At 47.2% G+C, this 20274-nt stretch overlaps 1 protein-coding gene across 3 annotated transcripts in view; it reads left to right on the top strand.

The window, feature by feature from the left end:
• Nucleotides 1-16373: 16373 nt before the first annotated feature.
• The window catches only part of LOC138282863 (serine/threonine-protein phosphatase 6 regulatory ankyrin repeat subunit B-like), a 366276-nt gene continuing 362375 nt past the window's right edge, over nt 16374-20274 (top strand). The window contains exon 1 of one of the 3 annotated variants that reach the window (XM_069220833.1): nt 16374-16987. In XM_069220833.1, coding sequence (XP_069076934.1) covers nt 16841-16987 — 147 coding nt within the window. In that variant the 5' untranslated portion in view covers nt 16374-16840. The remainder of the gene's footprint in view (nt 16988-20274) is intronic. The other 2 variants (XM_069220834.1, XM_069220832.1) reach the window with 2 other exon arrangements.

Genomic DNA, 20274 nt, shown 5'->3' with positions numbered 1-20274 from the left:
GCGCACTCAGCACAGTATGATAAGCTGTTGCAAGCAGTGCTAGACACGAAAACTACACTAAAAGGGAAAATAGACTCTGTAGTAATCAAAGTAAACCTACTCAGGACGGACCACCACAAATTAGTAGATAGAGTCAATGACAATGAACGGACGCTCGCAGTCACTCAACCAGAACTCAAAGATTTGCGCGACCAGGTACAGTGTATGGAAACAGATGGCAGTCTACTCCAGAAGAGAGCAGAAGACACGGAGGGATGCTCGAGGAGAAACAACGTTAGATTTATAGGATTCCTGGAGCGAGCAGATTCACCTAACACTGAACAATTCTTGGAAAAGTGGCATCTGGATAAAGTCATGATGAACGCGGCATCACCAATGTTCACAGCAGAGCGTGCCCACCGAATTCCAAGTGGCCCACCATGGCCAGGTGCCCCCCCCCCGGCCCTTGATAGCACGCCTACTAAACTTTCGGGACAGAAACTTGATCCTTCAAAGATTCAGGACCCAGGGTCCCATACGGATGGATAATGATGTGATAACGGCGTATCCGGACTATACCGTGGAAGTACAACGTAGGAGAGCGTCCTTCACGAGAGTAAAACAATTACTGCATGATAATAGTCTCTCCTACTCCCTGGTGTTCCCTGCACGGCTCCGGGTTATAGGTGGCGAGAAAACCCATGTTTTCCCGTCCCCTGAAGATGCCTGGACATGGCGGCACGCCAAAGGCATGGCCCAACTCAAGCAAGATGACGTCAAGCAGGGTACATGGCTCACTCCCCAACCCCAACGAAGGAAGAAATCAATGTCGGGGACATGCCCATCCAAAGCAGAAGTAGCAGAAAGCCATAAACGGGCCCTGAAGGAGGCCAACCTGTTTACATCGCCGCAGCGTCAGATGTACCAGGATCCGGAAAAGGCGAATTCGGATCTCTCAGTGGATCAATCCAGTGGCTCTTCCCCTCCTTCGGCACTCAGCCCGGAGCTTACACCACGCACAGCAGATGACCTCTAAACCCCATACAGCAATGCACAATGACAGAGTATGGCAGTGAGACCCATCAGATCCTATGGACCACTGCCTACTCTGAAAAAAACTAAACCAAATGGTTTCGGGATTTTTTTCATTTTGCAACTCGTTTTCCTTTAAGGAAAATGGGCTGCAAAATGAAACAAAAAACTGCTTTATTTAAAAAGCAGTCACAGACATGGAGTTCTGCTGACTACAGCAGGCCACCATCCCTGTGAGTGCAGGGACTCGCTATGGGGTCGCAAAATACGACCCACCTCATGAATATTGATGAGGTGGGTCTTTGAGACCCCATAGCGAGTTGCAGACAGTGTCTGAGACACCGTTCTGCATCCGAGATTGCGACTCGGAAATTGCGAGTCGGACAGACTCGCAATTTCTGAGTCGCAATCTCGGACCTACCTACATTTGGCCCCTAATCTCCTAGATAGGGAATACTCCTTTTTTTCCCCGGTCCATCGCCTTCATACTCGCATAGACCTGCTGCTTTGCCCGATTGAGCTAGTTATCAATTTCACTGGAATCTCCTATCTCGCTAAAACAATCTCAGATGACTGTCCGCTGCTAGGTACCGTTTGTTGGGGTAAAACGAGGAGGAGCATCCCCACCTGGCGGTTACAGCCAAGTTTACTGTTAGACCCACCATTGCATCACGAGTTATCAGAGCACATCTCGACGTACTTTAAGCTCAATCATGGGACAACATCGTCACGCGCCATGGAGTGGGATGCCCACAAGGTGGTAGTCAGGGGTCTGTGCATGTCAGCAACAGGAGGGACATGGCGCGTATCATCATAAGAATTGAGGAAGGCGGAGACTGAGCTCCGAGAAGCGGAGAAGGGTACGGCGTCAGGCACTGTGGCCCTGTAGGACCTGCGGGCGCTCCGGGCACGTGTGAACGAGGTCGACATGCGTCTAAGCAAATATGACTATCGCCATTGCGTAACTAGAGCACACTCAGAGGGAGACTGCTCCGGTAGAATGCTGACCTGGCTGGTGCAAGGGGAACAGCAACATAGACCAATAGGAGCAATAAACTCAGGCTCGGGAGTAGCGATCAATACCCAATTGGGAATAAATAAGGCTTTTCAACGATACTATAGCACCCTATATGCAGTGCAGTCTCCCCCATCCGCACAACAACTGGCAGAATTCTTCATAGCACTTCCTTTGACTCGCTTACCCGCGACACAGCAAGGTGAATTAGACGCACCCATTGGTGTGACAGAGGTTCAATTAGCGTTACAACAATTGGCGGGTAATAAAACGCCAGGCAGCGATGGACTCCCACCAGAATATTACCACGCGTCCTCGGGACAACTAATCCAACCTTATGTCGAGATGGTACATGAAGCGCTCGAGAAAGGTAGGTTATCTGGATCACAATGAGAAGCAGTAATTGTAGTTGTACCAAAACCGGGACATGACCTGATGGATGTCCGCTCATACAGGCCTCTCTCTCTTCTGAACCTTGATTGCAAACTGATAGCCAAGATACTAGCGAACCGCCTACTCCCGCTGGTGCCACACTTAGTTCACGAGGACCAATCAAGCTTTATTCTGGGTCGCAACACGTTCATGAACATCAGACATCTACTGCAAACCATAAGCGAAACACCTGTGTCTGACCACAACCGGGTAGCGGTCTCCTTAGACACTGAGAAAGTGTTCAACACATCGGGTTGGCCTTTCCTGCTGGAGACATTGTCCTGGTTGGGAGTCGGGAGTGATTTCCTGAAGTGGATAGAGATCCTGTACACAGACCCTGTCGCTCGGGTTAAAACAGGCAGAGTAATTTTGGACGAGTTCCCGATAGGCAGAGGCAGAAGACAAGGATGTCCATTGTCCCCACTCTTATTCGCTTTGGCAATGGAACCACTTGCCGCGCAATTCAGAAAGACGGCGCGGGAATGGGGCATACCATACGGGGACGGCTATCAGATCATCTCCTTATACGCAGACGATGCGCTGATATACTTGCTCGACTACGCAGCCTCGCTCCCGGGCATCTTACAACTATTGGATCGATTCGGCGAAATATCAGGCTTGCGGGTCAATTGGTCCAAATCCTGTCTGTTCCCGTTAGCGCCGACATCGGAGGTATTGCGAATCAGTACTCCGACATATGCACTACCATGGGCGTATACAACCTTTAAATATCTAGGCATACAGATATACCACGATGTTGCTGACCTGAGGGAGGGCAACCTGGGACGCGCGATCCGCTCCATAAAAGGATCTCTGCCTTTCTGGGGATCACTCCCACTCTCGCCTATGGGCAGAGTAGCAATCGCCAAAATGATAATCCTACCGCGCATGCTCTATCATTTCGCAGCTTTACCGCTACTGATACCCCGTGATTTTTTCGCATCATTGAATAGCCTCACGACAGACTTAATATGGGTTAGGGGTCGCCGGGGAGTAGCACTGACTGCCACGCAGCTCCCATTGGAACTAGGAGGGCTGGTCACACCACATTACGAATTGTATTATGCTTCAGCGCAAATACAGTGGGCCTGGCGCTGGTTACAAGACCCCCCGAACAAAATTAGTGCACGCCGCTCTCGGATGCACAAGCATATTGCAATGGTTGCTGGATCGCTGTAGCCCGACCGCTCAGAACAATACTTTGATGCAAATAGCTCACTGGTGTTGGCGGCGCTACATACTTGACGGGAATCGCACTCCTACATACTCACCCAGAATAGCACTACTATCCGTCCCAGGGATCTATAAGCTGACTATACAGCACAAATTGCAACAGTGGCCAGAGAGAGGCATCCAAACGATTGGAGACATATTTTTGGAGGGTCATATGATGCCTTTTGCCGAACTTTCCTCGAGAAACTATGTGGACAGGGGATGGTTTCTGACATATTGCGCTCTACAACCATTCACGCGTCGAACTTGGCGATGCGGAGATAGGGAACCTCCTACATCGCCTGTACTTCATGAACAGCTTTCCAGCCTGGGAGGGCAATGCAGCATATCACAGATATACAAAGTTCTACTAGACAACCCGGAGGTAGCTCAACCTAAGGCGAAGGCAAGGTGGGACGGGGTTCTCTCAGCCCTGCTGGACCAACGAGAATGGGAAATGGCACTTGGCTTGGTGCGGTCTGTGTCTCGCAACCCTAGGTTTCGTTTTACCCAGTTCAACTACTTACACCAGACCTATTTATCCCCGCACCAGCTACAACGTATGTTCCCTCCATCTCCCCAGGAGTGCCCACTATGTGGGGAGGCAGATGCAACTTTTTTCCACATGACATGGGAATGCCTGCCACCACTGCGTGCCTGGCAACACGTGACTGCTCTGACTGCCGAGCTGGTCAGGCATCCGCTCTCCCCCACACCCGCTTCTTGCTTGTTGGGCATCCGCCCACATCCGAAAAGGAAAAAGCAAATACAAAGATGCATCGAGCTGGCGTTCATCTTATTTAATCGCCTGATAGCAATGCGATGGAAAGCACCGGCCATACCAGACACTCGACATTGGATAAAAGATATGCTGAAGTTGGCGAGGGCAGAGGCTCAAACACTACACTCACTCCAGGATAAAGGAATATAGATCAAGGTGATAGATACGTGGGACACTTTGGTCACATCACTCGAAGCTAAGGATGATTCCCGCCCACCATGATTGCATGGTCGACCCCGACCAGCATGTCAACAATTAACATTAGCCAAAAGATCTAAATGGACCCTGTGGTCTGGAGACACATGCCACGATCTCGCCCTAACTTACACCCCAACTACAAGACACCACACAGTAGGTAAGGCATAAGTAGACACGCCTGAGATGTTACGTAGCGGGCGGGAGGGTCCTGGCTAGGGGAGACTCTGCCCTGGAAACGTTGTTGGGGGATGGGATAGGAGGGGATTCTGTGACGGCCGCTGATTATGGGAGGCCGGCCTCGGAGCCTTCCCCATGCGTCCCCGGTCGATCACAGTGAAGGGCGCTATGGACCAGCACATTACCTCACTAAGGAGGGCAACCTCCATCCCCTACCTCACTAACCCTGCTCATGGGCGCTATTCCCCCCCCCCTTTTTTCCTCGCCCTCCCCCCTATCCATCTTCCTCCCATTCCCCCTGGCACAGCTCCCCCCCACCCAATAGTTTATCGCTCAAGCTCACTTCCACGAGATAATGGTTATTCTAGGATTGGTCACCCTCACTCGAAACGCCCAATAGGTTATTCCTCACTGCTGGACACATAGCTCTAGCTTCTTCTCTCACTACTCTTCCCTTCTCTCACCTTCTGTTTCTCACAAACTGGATGATGTATTATAGATAATGACAAGAGCAGCGTTTGATGCTCAGATGTATGCGATACAATGTTCTCCACATTAATAGATTTAAAAAAACAAAAAAAGTTCAATTTTCCAAACACCCTGGATACAAGAAATTTTGCATTTTTGGGGGAATCGGCCCTTTTTTCTAAACCTAACTATGAACCACTGCTAGATAAAATCTAATGACTGTCTGTAACCACCTTCCTCTACTTTGACAAGGAGAATACATTTGAAGAACTGGTTTTGCTGCCAGAATGTGCGCTTTGGTTCCAAGCTATAACATGCCCCCTTGCATGTCTTCTTTATTTAAACCATAACCTATATTTTATTAAATTTCTAGTCTTTAAGTATGTTAACAGTGGAGACAAATCTATTGTGCAATTGTGATAGATGGAACAGTTACAATTATAAGGGCTAGATCAGAAAATCAGTGTAGAGGATCAATTCCGAATTGTACATTCAGTCACTGCTTATACAATGAAATTAATGATTCAACACATATTTAAGTTGAATTGTTCTTTGCGTAAAATAAGTGGATTGTAACCCTGTGACAATAGTGGCACTCTTCCACTCCACCCATTTAAAGTAAACCCGTAGTTGTCATCCAAGTATTTTGGCAAACTTCCTTCGACAAACCCTCTTGGTACAAATCACTCTATCTGCAGCCATGAACCACTGCATATTACACTCCACTCCTACACCGTCAGTGTTGTAGGGCCACCCCATCTCTTCTCTATGTCTCTCTTGGGCACCACAAGGCATTGATAAATACTTTCTGGTAACTGCACAACTTTTGTTCGCCCCATATTCCTAATAGTATAGTTGTTCTCTAGCAGAGTATGGTGTCCTTTTCTTCTGATAGGTGGCCAGTAGTGCCTTCAGGCAAATATAACTCTGGAGTTGGTCATATTTTTTAATTGAGCCACCGTGTACTATATTTTATGCAATATTTTTACTTGAATTTGTCTAAATTTAGATCTCAATTAGATTTCTTTGTGGTGTGCTTGTGCTTCTTTCAAACACCGTCCTCCAGTTCATTTAGAGATTGTACCCAGTAGGATTTTATCTCATAAATGTCCTTTGATGTGCGCACCATGAGAGTTATATATGTTCAAACCCCCGCCTTTTTAAATCAGTCTAACTTTCAGCAGAGATATAAAACGTGTTTGATGTGTAAAAACTTAAATGTTTGGAAAGCTTCTAGCATGTTTCCAGCTTCTAATTATGGAAGTGGTATGACGCCTGAGAGGATCCCGATGTCACCTAAAGTGAAACTACTGGTATTGTCCAAGCATTGAAAATTGATACGTTTATTCTGTTGTCATTTCCAATAAGAATGTTTTAATACTTTCAGTTCACTTCTTCTGGGAAAGTAAGAGATGCCAAATTGGACTTAAAAAAATAGTGCTATCTCTCCGGTGGGGTAATGGGCTTTTCCACATCTGGAAAGGTACTTCCTGGCCTCAAGCTTAGAGTTTATTAAACCGTTTACGTTTGGATTTAGGGAATGGGCTTGCCCGTTTAGCGTATTTAGACACGATTTTTAAGGCTTAGCCTCTAAATACTGCAAAGCATTTTTTATGAGGTTTTGAGTGGTACGCCATCTACTTCAAATATACACATTCATAAATTGCTCCCTAAATTATCTAAATTCTAGGAAAATAAGTCTTTCTGAGTAATGTAGGGCCTTTCCGCATGACAATTGCAGAGCTGTATAAGGAAAGACTAATGATTACAGTGGAAATGTGAGGACAGTTGTTCACAAAGGTACAGTTTAAAAGTTACAACTACAACATAAGTTTGAGCTCTCCATTGGAGGTTGCTTTTTTAATTATCTCCAGCTGTGATGATGGATTTCTGCTAACTGGGGTGCAATAGGTAAAAATAAGTGGGACTGGGGACGCTCATACATTTTTAGGAAGGGCCGCTTGGTATATGTTTATAAATATATATACATAGAGAGAGATGAAGAACACGTAACAGATAACAGTGCAGTATGGGCCTATATTGCGATCAAGGGCTTCTGGAGCCGCCCTGCCATTGCGCGGCCGCAACTTCTTCCTGGCTGTGACTCAAGGCCCTGAAATTGAACTCTGACAAGTACAAGTTATTCAGGATTTTCTACACCTCCCCTGCCAGACCTTTTCCTCCTACCTTCTGGCCTTCATCCTGGTTTGACCCTCCAAACATTTGTCTCTGGCAAAACAAGCCAACCGTCTGCCCTCCCCTTGTTTTCTCTTGTTGAGGGTGCTGAGAAAAATTGGCCCCTTTCTTCTCTCACAAGCAGGAAGCTTTGTTGTCCAGGTTGCTATTCTTAATCTGCTTGACTATTGTAACTCTCTTTTTTGAGTGCCCCTGATGCTGTGATGTATAAGCTTCAACTAATATAAAATGCAGTAGCTAAATTAGCCCAAGATTTGCCCAGATATTCCTCAGCATCCATTGCCCTTGACACGCTACACTGGCTTCCAGTAGGAAAAGGGATTATATTTAAATCCCTCTGTCTCGTGCATAGAGCCATTCTCCATTCTGGAATGATTTACACAATGAACAAAGTGTTATATCTATATCGCTGGCTGTGTATTGTGCTCTCAGGATGCCTTGTTTCTCTCTATCTTCAGATTAACACACTGGGGGGAGTTTTTTTTAGTGGCAGGTGCCTAATTGTGGAATTCTTTGTGTATAGCCCTGTGCAAATTGTCAGTACTTCCGCACTTCAGAAAGGCCGTGAAGTCCTGGTTGCACAGAGTTTAGTAATGCCATCACCAAAACAAACACCTTGGGACATAGCTGCCTCTGAGTAATACCTTGTTCAGTCTCTCAGCACCAGGACACCTGTGTAGGTAATCGCAAGCTGAATAAATTCCATAACATAACAACCAATGGGCCTGAAGGCCGAGTGATGTATAAGTGTCACCTGAACCGCTTGATAGCAATATAGGCCGTTGTTACAAGTGTTACTTTTTATGTATTTTTATATTACATGATTTAGTCACTGATTTTAGTACCTTTTAGAAAGATTTAGAGCAGTGGTTCCCAACCTGTGGTCTGGGGACCCCTTGGGGTCCGCGAAGCCTCCTCAGGGGGTCCGCAACTGCTTAGAAATCTAAATAATGTTAACAGATTAGGTCCCCAGCTTTCAATAATGACTCAATGGGGGGTCTCTGGAATCCAATAAAAATTCAGTGGGGGTCCCCAGGCTCCAGTAATGATAAAGTGAGGGTCCACAGAAGTCAAAAGGTTGGGAACCACTGATTTAGAGCATTTGAATGTCATCCATTGGGTATTCATTTGGTATTTGCCTTACACTGCAGATACGCCTGTCAGTGTTTTGAGAAATGTGGAGTTTTTGTTGGGGATAATGTGTTAATATCTAAATTGTGTTTTATGTAACAATGGGTATTATTATAAGTTAAATTTAAAATACAAAGTGCATTGTAAGGATATTAAAAACGTATTATAAAATGTTTTTTTTTTTTATTGTACATTGAAACTGTAGGGTAGATTTACCAGACATATATATAAAAAACAACGTTTTGCTGGCCGGTTTCTGAGTTTACACTGGGGGGTGTTCATTGGTAGATGCTTGCACCGAAGAAGTGCCTGCAAGCGTGAGCTTGTCCAATGTGCTGATTAAGGCTCCGAGAGCAGCAATGCAGTTGTGAAAGTGTTTTTTGTTCACCAGCACTGAAAGAAGCACAACATGTAGGAACATAAGAGCGTATGATGTTTATTATCCCAAAGTAAGGAAGTTTTGGTTTAGCATTGTGCGGTACTTAGTGGATGTAACTGGATCCAAATTATTGCTGCGGCTGCCCACATATTGTACGTCTATACGGTTGCTCGTGGATTGTGCGGTTTTGTTTTGGGTTCCTTTGGAGAATGGCAAATGATAGAAGTGGAAAGTCCCCCCCTCACATATGGAGAATGGCTTAGGAAAACTTAAAACATTGTCTAATTGGAGGTCTTATTAGAGGTATGCTTTCTTTCAAGAGGCGAGGGTTTACCTAAATGGAACAAGGATTATGTGGAAGATTGAAACTATGTAAAAAACGCATGTTTCTGTCACTGTTTTGGCTGTTTTGTATATGCATCCTGTAAAAAATAAATAGAAAAAAATAAATATAAACAGCTGATCTGGTCTCTTAAAGGACTCTAAAAAATCAAAGAACACTCAGAAGCTGTCAATGAGCAAATTTTCATTTAAAAAAACTTTTTGTTAAAAAAAACTCAAAATATTTTATAAACATGTAGGTCTTGTCACTTAAACCTTGAATTGGTGATCAAAACAAAAGGCAGATGTGCCTCAAGGATGTTCATTAATGACTTCCATATTACCTTGGTTAATAATCAACCTTTCAATTGTTTTATGGTTGAAAAGAGATGGAGAACTGTGTAGTTAGGGTTGATTTCCAATTAGAAATTTAGCTCTGAGATACAGAAAAAACAGCTGAACAGAATTACACCAAATTTGTCAAAATGTTAAACTTTACTCAGAAAGAGGTGTTTGTGATTTGTGTGAATCCATTCAGCCATTTAAGGAGGGGATCAGGTTGGGCCGATGGGGTGAATGTTTAGAAAACGTTAGGTATATCTGGATGGATGATCCCGCTGTACTCCTGTGATAACCAAACAATTATAAAAATTGATTGGCTTAGGGAGTTTTTGCTCCCATCGGCTATTTCAGTATTGTGGTACCCATGCCGGTTCCACAGTATAGAGCAATCTGATTAGCTAGGCACAACTGTGAACAAAATGTTATACCCTCCATTAAAGTACTCAGAGATTTGGTACCCATGTCCTGAAAAAGTAGTTGATAAAAGGCATAAGAGAGCACAGTAGGCACATCCTGACCCCAAGCCCACTTGGGTGGGAGTGGGGGGATGCTTAAGGGACCCCACAAAGATTAAAATATTTTTGGGGGGCTGTGGGTACCACAGTGCTCTTGTAGTACTCAACACAGCCCTCCCATGAGGTAAAGTGGTACTCCAGCAGTACCCACCTTATTAGCTTCCACGCAATGGTACTGCAGTACCATGCAAGTAAGAGGTTGGCCGCCTGCAGAGGAGGATTAGGGTCATGGCAGGTGTAAGAAGCTGGGCTGGTGGGTGGTGGGTTCCTGAGGTACTTAGACCTTATGCCAGGTCCTGGTATCCCCTATTAGTGTAGTGTAGGCAGTGTCTAGAAACCACTCTCTGTATAGGTAGCTGTGGATGAACAGCAAAGGCTTATCTAGGAGACATGCAAAGCTCATGCAATACCACTGTAGTCACACAGCACTTACACACATGAAAGAAAACACTCAGGACCTCATTACAACCCTGGCGGACGGTGGTAAAATGGAGAAAAGTACTGCCAACAGGCTGGCGGTACTTTTCCCCATAATATGACATTGACGGTTTGGCTGAAGCCAAACCGCCAATGTGCAACACCGTCCGCCACGGCGGTAACGACCGCCGGGCTGGAGCCTGCAGTTGTCCAGCCAGGCGGCCGTCACTAGCCCATCTGCTGGATAATGACCCCGCCTACCGCCATGGTGTTCGTGGCTTCCTTACTGCCACGAAAACCATGGCGGTAAGCACTGTCTGTGACAGGGAATTCCTTCCCTCTCACCGATAGGGGTCTCCCCCTACTCCCCCACCCTCTCCAGTTACCCCCCTGCCTCCCACTCCAGAACCCCCCACGACATACATGCACATTCACGCACCATCTAACACATGCATATACCTTCTCATACCCACATTCATCCACGCATGCATACATCCATTCACACACACATCCACACACACTGACATACATACATGCACACATGCATGCACACAACACAACTTACACTCACTCACACATCCATACATGCACACACGGACAACAAGTGGAATGCGAACACAGAACCTCCCACCTAAGTAAGTGGGATGTGCAAAGGCAAGCTGAGGGTAATAGGGAACCCCGCAGTAAGTACCACAGTGTCCCCTATCACCCAGGAAGAAAGGAGTAAGTTAGTGGATTCTCCACAAACCACCCAAAAGGAAGGAAAAGAAAATGTAACACCCAGACATGACTGCAAGAAATCAGCGGTGGACTCATGAAGAAGACGACCTGTGGAAGAAGGGGACTAAGTCCAGAAGTCACAGAAGAGTCCAGGAGGAGTAGGAGCTACTACCCACCCAGCTGTAGATGCAGGAGTTGGTCGACTGTGATGTGAAGAAGGTCAGCACTGCAGCCCTGGAGTTGGTAAAGAGTTCCTGAGGGGTGCGGGCGATGTCTCTGGAAGAAGATTCACAGTTGGGTTCTGGTGCAAGGATTCCACCAACAAGCCTTGGCAAAGGCAAATGTCATGGTTGGTGGAAAATGGAGCTGCTGGGGACCAGCAAGGCCCAGGATGACTCAACCCAGGAGGGGGCGAAACAGGGTACCCTCAGCGACACAGAGACTTCACAGGAGCAGAGGCAGCACCCACAGTAGTCCCAGAGGATGTGTGAAGTGGAGAAGTGTGGCACAATGGTTAGAGTGGCAGACCCTGATGCAGAGATCTGGCCTGGGACCAGGGTTCAATTCCTGCCTCTCCGGGTCTTGGGCTCAATTCCCTTGGACCAGATAATTCTCGCCTTGGTGCCTAATCTAATTAATGGGTCCCACTCTGTAACTCTGGGCAATAGCTTGCTTAATTTCCACAACGGCCCTGACAGCGCTTGGATGCCTGGCTTCACCCTGGGGGTTTCCCAGGAGTGGGTGGCTCACAGGGAAAAGCCAGGAAGGGTTCCACAGCAGTATGTGTACAGCGCCTTGAGATCCTAACAGGTGAGTAGTGCGCTATACAAGTGCGAAGTTTACGTTTTACATTTACAGGATGGGTACAGAGGAGTCGCAGAAGAGCCCATGCGGCAAAATTGAAGAAGGGTCCCATGCCTCAGGAGAACCATGCAGAGGGCTGTGTGTCACAGAGAGGAGTGCTGGAGAATGGGGCTACACATAGCCTGAAGATCTCTTGGAGGAGATGCAAACAAGCCTTGGCATCTGCAAAAGACGTGATGCACAGGGGTACTGTCCTGCGTGGGAAGGCAAGGGATTACCTCCACCAAAGTTGGACAGCTGGCAGAGAGGACCAAGAGTACTACTCTGGACCACCATCTGTGATGCAGGATCCACGCAGCTCAGGGTGAGAGGAGATCCACACAGCTGGTCGTCATTGCTGTAAGTGCCTGCGGATGCAAGTGAATGACTCCTTCACTCCAAGGGAGATTCCTTCTTCCTTCTCATTCAGACTGAAGACTTGACACCCTCAGAGGATGCACAGCCTGGGAAATGTTGCAGAAGCTGTATGGAGCCATGGAAACAATGTTGCAAGAAGAGTCTTCTTCGTGGATGCAGATTGTCGGTTCCTGGAGGGTCATGTCACGGTTCCATTGGCTAGAAGTCGAAGTAAGGTTGCAGAGGTGTCCTTCTGGAATCTTGCAAGCCAAATCTGAGGACCCACCCAAGAGAGAGAGAGACCCTAAATAGCCCTGAAAGAGGGGTTGGTCACCTAGCCAGATGACCACCTATCAGGAGGGGGCTCTGATGTCACCTGCCTGGCCTAGCCACTCAGATACTCCCAGAAGTCCCTGCCAACCTTAGATTCAAGATGGCAAGACCCAGGGACCTTCTGGAGGAGCTCTGGACAACACTCCTGTGGTGGTGATGGACAGGGGAGTGGTCATTCCCCTTTCCATTGTCCAGTTTCGTGCCAGAGCAGGGAAAGGAGATCCCTGAACCGGTGTCGACTTGTTTATGCACAGAGGGCACCAAATATGCCCTTCAAAGCATACCAGTGGCTTAGGGAGGCTATCCCTCCCAAGCCATGTAACACCTATTTCCAAAGGGAAAGGGCTCTACCCCCCTCTCCCAAAGGAAATCCTTTGTCCTGCCTTCCTGGGCTTGAGCTGTTCAGGCAGCAGGAGGGCAGAAACCTGTCTGAGGGGTGGCAGCAGCTTGGGCTGCCCGTAAAACCCCAGAAGGCTGGTAGGAGCAATGCTGGGGTCCTCTAAGGAGCCCCTAGAGTGCATGGAATCATACTTCCAATACTGGCAACAGTATTGGGGTATGATTCCAACATGTTTGATACCAAACATGCCCAGGTTCAGAGTTACCATTATGTAGCTGGACATAGGTAGTGATCTATGTCTAGTACATGCATAAAATGGCATCACGCACTCACGCAAAGAAATGGAACTGGAGTTAATGGGGGCACCTCTGCTAATGCAGGGGCGCCCTCACACACAGGCACTTGCACCCTGCCCTGTGGGCTAAGAGGGCCACCCTTAGGGGTGACTTATAGTGACCTGGTGCAGGAACCTGTAGTGAAAATGGTGCAGGCCTGCAGAAAGGTTTGTACGGGCTCCCCAAAATACATAATATATGCTGCAGCCCATTGGGATCCCCCGGTACCCCAATGCCCTGGTTACCTAGGTACCATATATTATGGACTTACATGGGGGCACCAGTGTGCCGAATGGGGAGGTACAAAAACCAAGTTAGAAAGGAGAGAGCATAATAACTGGGGTCCTTGTTAGTAATCTTCAGCAAAGATCTGAAAATAAACATTCACACCTTGTAAATGTCTGTGTTTCTCAGTATTTGTCTGTAGCACTGTATTACACCTATTGAACATGGGCACACACCCAGGCCTCAACTTGTGGCTAATTTTTTGCCAACAGAAGTTTAGGCTTTTCTCACATATTTTTTGTAATAGGCTTTAAGCCAAAAACGCCTTTGAAACATGCCTGTGCAACCAACATTGATGCCCTCAGCCTTAACATGGACTACTACTGTACTGATTTGTAAACGGTGACCATGTAACTTTCAGCATGCACAACCACACTTGCCTCCCTCCAGGGTTTGTTATTTTCATTCTGTGGACCCTCACATGTACAGAGAGTAACTCTATGCTGTGTATGACTATGCGTCCTTTACTAACAACGTTCTTTTTCAACATGATGTAAGGGCTTATGGAGTAATATGAAAAGCGGTGTTTAGAGCTGGTATTTCCTTATAGAGCACATTAGGAGTAATCAAATGTGTGGCCCCTCCCACTGGTCCTCTTTAATTGTCTATCTATTGAGAATTTCAGAGAAAGGTGAGAGGGCAAGATTAGGGTGTGCCATGAAAATAAAAACAAACCGGAAGCAGACAAGTGCACCAGCAGCCTTCAGTAAGTGTTTAAACATGTTTCTTTGCACCTAAGTCCATAGAGAGCAAGGTCAGACTGGCCTATAAGGTAATCAGTTCTGGTCTGATAGGTCAGTGTTTGGACCATTTTGTAGCTGTTTATGGGCCTGTTTTATGGTCCGATTGCCTGGTTTTTACTGTTGATTTCCCTTATATTACCACACACATTGCCTCCGCTGCCTGCCAAACTCATTCGCACGGAAGACCACCACGCCAGTCATCTGCCTGCTGGCCCTATTAAGAGTTGCCTGCTGGGCCGGCAGGTGGAAACAGCGTTTCTGCCTGCCAGCCTAGCGGGGAACAAGGCCTTAACATTGACGCCAGCTCATAATTGAGCCAGTGGTAATGTGGCGGGTGCAACAGCACCTGTCACACTTTTCACTGCCGGTAATTCGGGAAGTGAAAAGTGCGATGGGGTTGTCCATCAGTGCCCCTGTAATGTGGAGGCCAGACCGTTGCTTTGGTGGCAGTCTGGCCTCCTCCACGGCCCTGACGGTCTCATGACTGCCAGGGTCGTAATGAGGCCTTGTGTCTTTACAAGTTCAAAACTGCCCTATCTGCAAACATGAGACACCTTTTTAGCTATCTGATTTGCTAATGGGGCCCGGGCCTATTTTCTGTCAAGTCTGACCCGGGTAGGGAGACTACTGCAGGGAGCTCCAGTGCCTCTCTGGAGGTTGGGCCCAACTTGCACATTAAAGGCCAGACTTGGTAGTATTGTGGATGTTATCATTTGAGATTTTATCAGTGATGCAATCAATTATGTCATCTGAGATGTCATCAAGGATGTCATCAATGATGTAATTTAACATGCCATAAGATGATTTATGAAGGGGCACAAGCTAGAATTAGTTCACCAAATTATAAACTTTGTTTTTTTCAGTGAATATACGGATGTCTTCCAGCTGCATAGGTATGGAGTGAAGAATAGTAAATCTATTCTTCTATGTTAATTACTTTCACCATATTATGGAACTGACATTATGAATATAATGTAATGGCAAGGCGTTATTCTGTCACTCGATATTTTAACATGGAGTCAGGAGAAAGTGCCTTTTTAGGCTAGAAATGAGGAGAGGTACTCCTATATTAGTGGGAGTGGAGGACGAGGGAGAGTTTCTATATAGGGAAAAATATTTTTCCTCTGGCGAAAAAAAAGAAAAGGTTGCATGTGCTGACGTATATTTATCTTTCATATCAGCAAGCAGATTTTCATCCAGGAGGGCTTTCTGCAGGTTTCAGTTTTACGTATGGAAGAAATCCTAGAAATGTATAACTGTCTTAGATTTCTTGGCACACTCCTGGGATCCTTTCTTAAATCTATACACATCAAGAAGCTTCTCCATACATTCCTGTTTTGGTAGAAGGGGGGCTCATCCCCCTAGTCCCAGCCACCACTTCACCTGCTCCACAGATTTAGTTAATTGTAATTATATAGCGCTTACTACCCCTGATGAAGCGTTGAAGCGCTTTACATCGGGCAGCAAGATTAGCGAGAGCGCCAGCACCAAGGCTTTGTCTGAAAAGTTTTTTTCTGTTGCTGGCAGCTTTTTGGCGGCTTCTTACATGGGCTCTTTATTTGGGATCCATATAACGTGCACAGTAATTAGAGGGAACGTTCCGAACTGCGGGAGCCGGGGACATCCACAACCCCCACCCCTCCCCTCCCCCCCATCCCCTCACTTTCCCTCATTCCCAAGCTGCTGACTCCAAGGCAACTGGGCACAAAGGAAGAGTCTGAGAAGTTTCACCAGCCAAGGCTCCGGAGGGTCCCCCTGTGATTTGGCACAGCCTGAGTAAATAGGATAAAAAAACGGTTCCTACCTCCTACCAAGCGAGCGAGAGAGCGAGGGAAGGAAGGAGAGAGAGGGGGTCGAGAGAAGGGGTGAGGAGAGAGAACGGGAGCGAGACAGCAAGAGTGGATAAAGGGAAGGGGGATAAGGGGGAGAAAAGGTGAGAGGGAGCGCAAGACAAACGTTTGAGAGGAAGGAGCGGAGTACGAGGAAAGGAGAGAGGGAAGAGGGCAAGGAGAGTGTGAGAGAGATAAGAGCTAGAAAGGCAGGGAGAAGGTGGCAGAGAGCAAAGAAGTGTGAGAGGGAAGGAGAGGGAGGGAGCCACAGAGGGAACACAAAGAGTCCATCAAACAGTGCAGCGCGCGCGGACCCGGCGCAGTCTCTGCTGCAGACAGATGAGGGCACCGCCAGGTAAGGACTGAGGGGGCCTGGCCCAGCTTGTAAAGGAGGAGGGGGATACGTGCGACATTTTAGTGCACACGTTCGTGACGTGACGAGGAAGGACACCTGCCGGAGATGTCGGAGCCGGAGCGGGGCTCCACGGACGGCCTGGGGGCCGGGGCCCGGGTGCTGCAGCTGGCCAGCCGGGGGGAGTGGATTGCACTGGAGCAGACCCTGAAGGGCATCGACAAAGCTGACGTGGATGCGTCGCAAGCTGAGCAAGTGAGTACTTACTGCGTGAGTGCCCATTACTTACCGGCAAGCTTCATCACCCAGAGCCCTACCCTTATTTAAGATTTTTTTTAAGAGTCTGGTCATCGCTCTTTATTTATTTAATAGTGTTATCCAGCCCGCACGGGCCCATATTCTAGATAGGGCACAGTGCGCTGGTGTGCACCTTTGGCTGGCTGAGTCGGGCGCAGTTTGGGCCAGCGTGTGCCCAATCACAATCCTTGTAGTGCCCTCAGCGCAGCCGCGAACTCGTGTCAGTCCTAGAGGCAGCACATTAGTGAAGGGTGAAGCTGCTGGTCAGCTAACACCCGCACTTGTCACACTACAGAGCTGGCATTACTGACAATTTACAGATCATGTTGCGTGTTGTACCGCCAAGTATGCATGAAACAGACATTGACAACTTTACATAGTGGATAACAGTTGGCCGCTTTATTAACGTGGACAAGCGTGTGACTGCCCAATGTTATGCGATATTAGGGCCAGATGCCCCCTCACTGTTAATAAAACTTTTACTTATGATGGTGATACATTCATATAGTTCATTTGATACCTTACAGATTTGATTTCACAGATGACAGTGATTGACTGGTGGGCCTTCAAGTCCTGGCCTCCATCTGTCCTGCCTCCTTTTTGCCCTTCGATTTTAGGCAGTCCCACCTTTGATTTTGGAGGGGGTCACTCCAATTGAGTTTGTTTTACCATGTTTATGTTGTTTCAGGGGGTAGCTTCCAGTTCATTAGGCCCAACTCGCTACCTGGTGTATCCTAAGCCCTGCCATCCAAAGTGGCGGGTCTGGGCTGCGAGTGCCGTGTTCTGCTTACTCCCCTTACTTGGCCACCTTACACCCTGCCGTAAGGCATCCCCAGGTGTGTGGTTTTGCTCGCACACCCCCTTACTAGGTGTGTCTTCCAATCAATTCTTTGGTAAAACCTTGTTACCTTCCGCTCTTTTGTCCTTCTGGCATCGCAACTGAATGCCTTCTCGTTGGGGTGGGAGGGTGGTATTTTCTTCCTGCACCGCCGTGCAACGAGCGCATTGTCCTGGTCTCGACTCTCCTGTCATTCAGGCAATGCGGCTTATATTGCATTTCAATGTACCTGTACCCCCCCCAGTACTTGATTCCATTGGGGGGTTTGAACCATAGCACACACCCCCAATTGGTTGTTTACAGGTTGGCCAATCCAACCAGTTGGTCTTCCGGGGGGTGGGGGGGCGCGGTGGCACCTACTTGGTGTGCGCCATCCCTAAACCGGTTTAACCGGTCCCTTCCGGGCCAAGGCGGCCGTTAAGGCTCTGGCCCTCTATGCCCCCTGCGGGGGCGGCCTATGCACTTTTCACAGTGCAAGCGGCAGGCGGCCTGTGTTTGAAAGGTGAGTAAAGATCCCCTGCAGGCAGGTGCAGTGGGTGAGTCTAAGGGGGATCATGAATCCCCAAATCCCACTTTCCAAGGTGTGCCACCTCTATGTGGCGCACAGCCGGAGCGCTTCCTGGTGGTCTCTTTGCCTTGGTGCCCGTGTCTGTGCTCTGCATGCAAAGGCAGTGTTTCCTAACCATAACCTTATGCAAATGAGAGAACATCAGCCTAGAATCGCACTAGTGCTAGATGGGCGCCACCATAATCTGCATTACAGAAGGGGCTGTGCTAGCGGCCACGCCCCCTCTTTAATACCCAGCAGCCTCAGGGATGCCAAAAGTGGGTGCATCTCTGCATTTTGCCCCAGGGCAATTTGTCTATACAAGTCCTGGACCCTATGGATTTAGTGCCCCTCACACGAAACGATAAACATTAAAATGCAGAGAGCAGCAGCCAACAGTGCTACAGAATGTTCAACACAATGGGAAACAAGACTGGCAGCAGGGGTACTACAAGAAAGTGTTACTATAGGGTCATTTAGGATAAATCAACTTTCACAAGCCGCTGACCCACCCAAGAAGAGGGAAGAGGGTTAAATACCACAGAAACTTTGCCTTTATTAAGCTGTCATCAATCTACTAAATTCTCCCTCATTTCTCTCACCTTTGACTCCTCCAAAACCCCTGCTGCTACTATGATCTCCCTAACCCTTTCCTGGACTCTTCCCTCCTCCATCTCTCCTTTACTCATCCCAAGCCTCATCCTTTTACTATAAACTCCCAATTAACACTTCTGGATTCTTCCCTCCTCTATCCCTCCATTACTCTAGTCAATCCAACTAACAAACTCACATATCCACGGCTCAAATTAACTCCTAATAATACTAATACTGTACTCATATTTTCCTATACCAATTCACCACTAATCCCTCTTGGGTTCTGGAGAATCGTGCTACTCGCCGAAAAGCGCTTCAACACCTCGTCAGGGGTAGTAAGCGCTATATCAATACAATTAGAATTCAATACAATATTATATCAATGGCTTGACGGCTGTGGTGGGACAGAAAAGACACAGGATGAATAGCCATTACCGTACACAAAGACACAGGATGAATAGCACATACCAGTACACAAAAAGACACAGGATGAATAGTTCATACCATACACCAAGAGGCAGAGGATGAGTAGCACATACTGCTCACCAAGAGACACAGGATGAATAGGACATACTGTACACCAAGAGACACAGGATGAATAGTGCATACCACACACCAAGAGACACAGAATGAATAGCGCATATCGTACACAAAGAGACCACCGTCTGTACATATTATATATATCACCTTCACTTCTCTGCACAATATTCACTTTCACTGTCTTTTAGGAGCACCTACCTAGACAAGTACAACTTTTTTCTATAATATGTAAAGGAGAAGCATAATAATGCAACAAATTACTATTGATGTTACATAGAGTGTACATTTAGAGTTATTTAGTTATTAGATTACCGTGGAAGTCTAGGTGTACTTCCCCCTTGCTTTGACCAACTATTACTTTCTTTTCTTTTACAATAAACCTAACGCACAGGATGGATAGTGCATGCCAGTTTAAAAAGAGACACAGGATGAATAGCGCATACCATACACCTAAGATGCAGGATGAAAAGTTCATACCAGTGCACAGACACATGATGAATAGTGCATACCATACACCTAAGACATAGCATGAATAGTGCATACCCGCACACAAAGAGACACAGGATGAATACAAGAGACACAAGATTAATAGTACATACTAGTACACAAAGAGACACAGGATGAATAGCGCATACCATACACCTAAGACACAAGCTTAATAGTGCATACTAGTACACAAAGAGACACAGGATGAAGAGCACATACTGTACACAAAGAGGCACAGGC

The sequence above is a fragment of the Pleurodeles waltl genome, chromosome 2_2, assembly GCF_031143425.1.
Source record: "Pleurodeles waltl isolate 20211129_DDA chromosome 2_2, aPleWal1.hap1.20221129, whole genome shotgun sequence".
NCBI lineage: Eukaryota > Metazoa > Chordata > Amphibia > Caudata > Salamandridae > Pleurodeles > Pleurodeles waltl.
The sequence above is the reverse complement of the archived record's forward strand: the minus strand, read 5'-3'. Positions and strand labels throughout refer to the sequence as shown.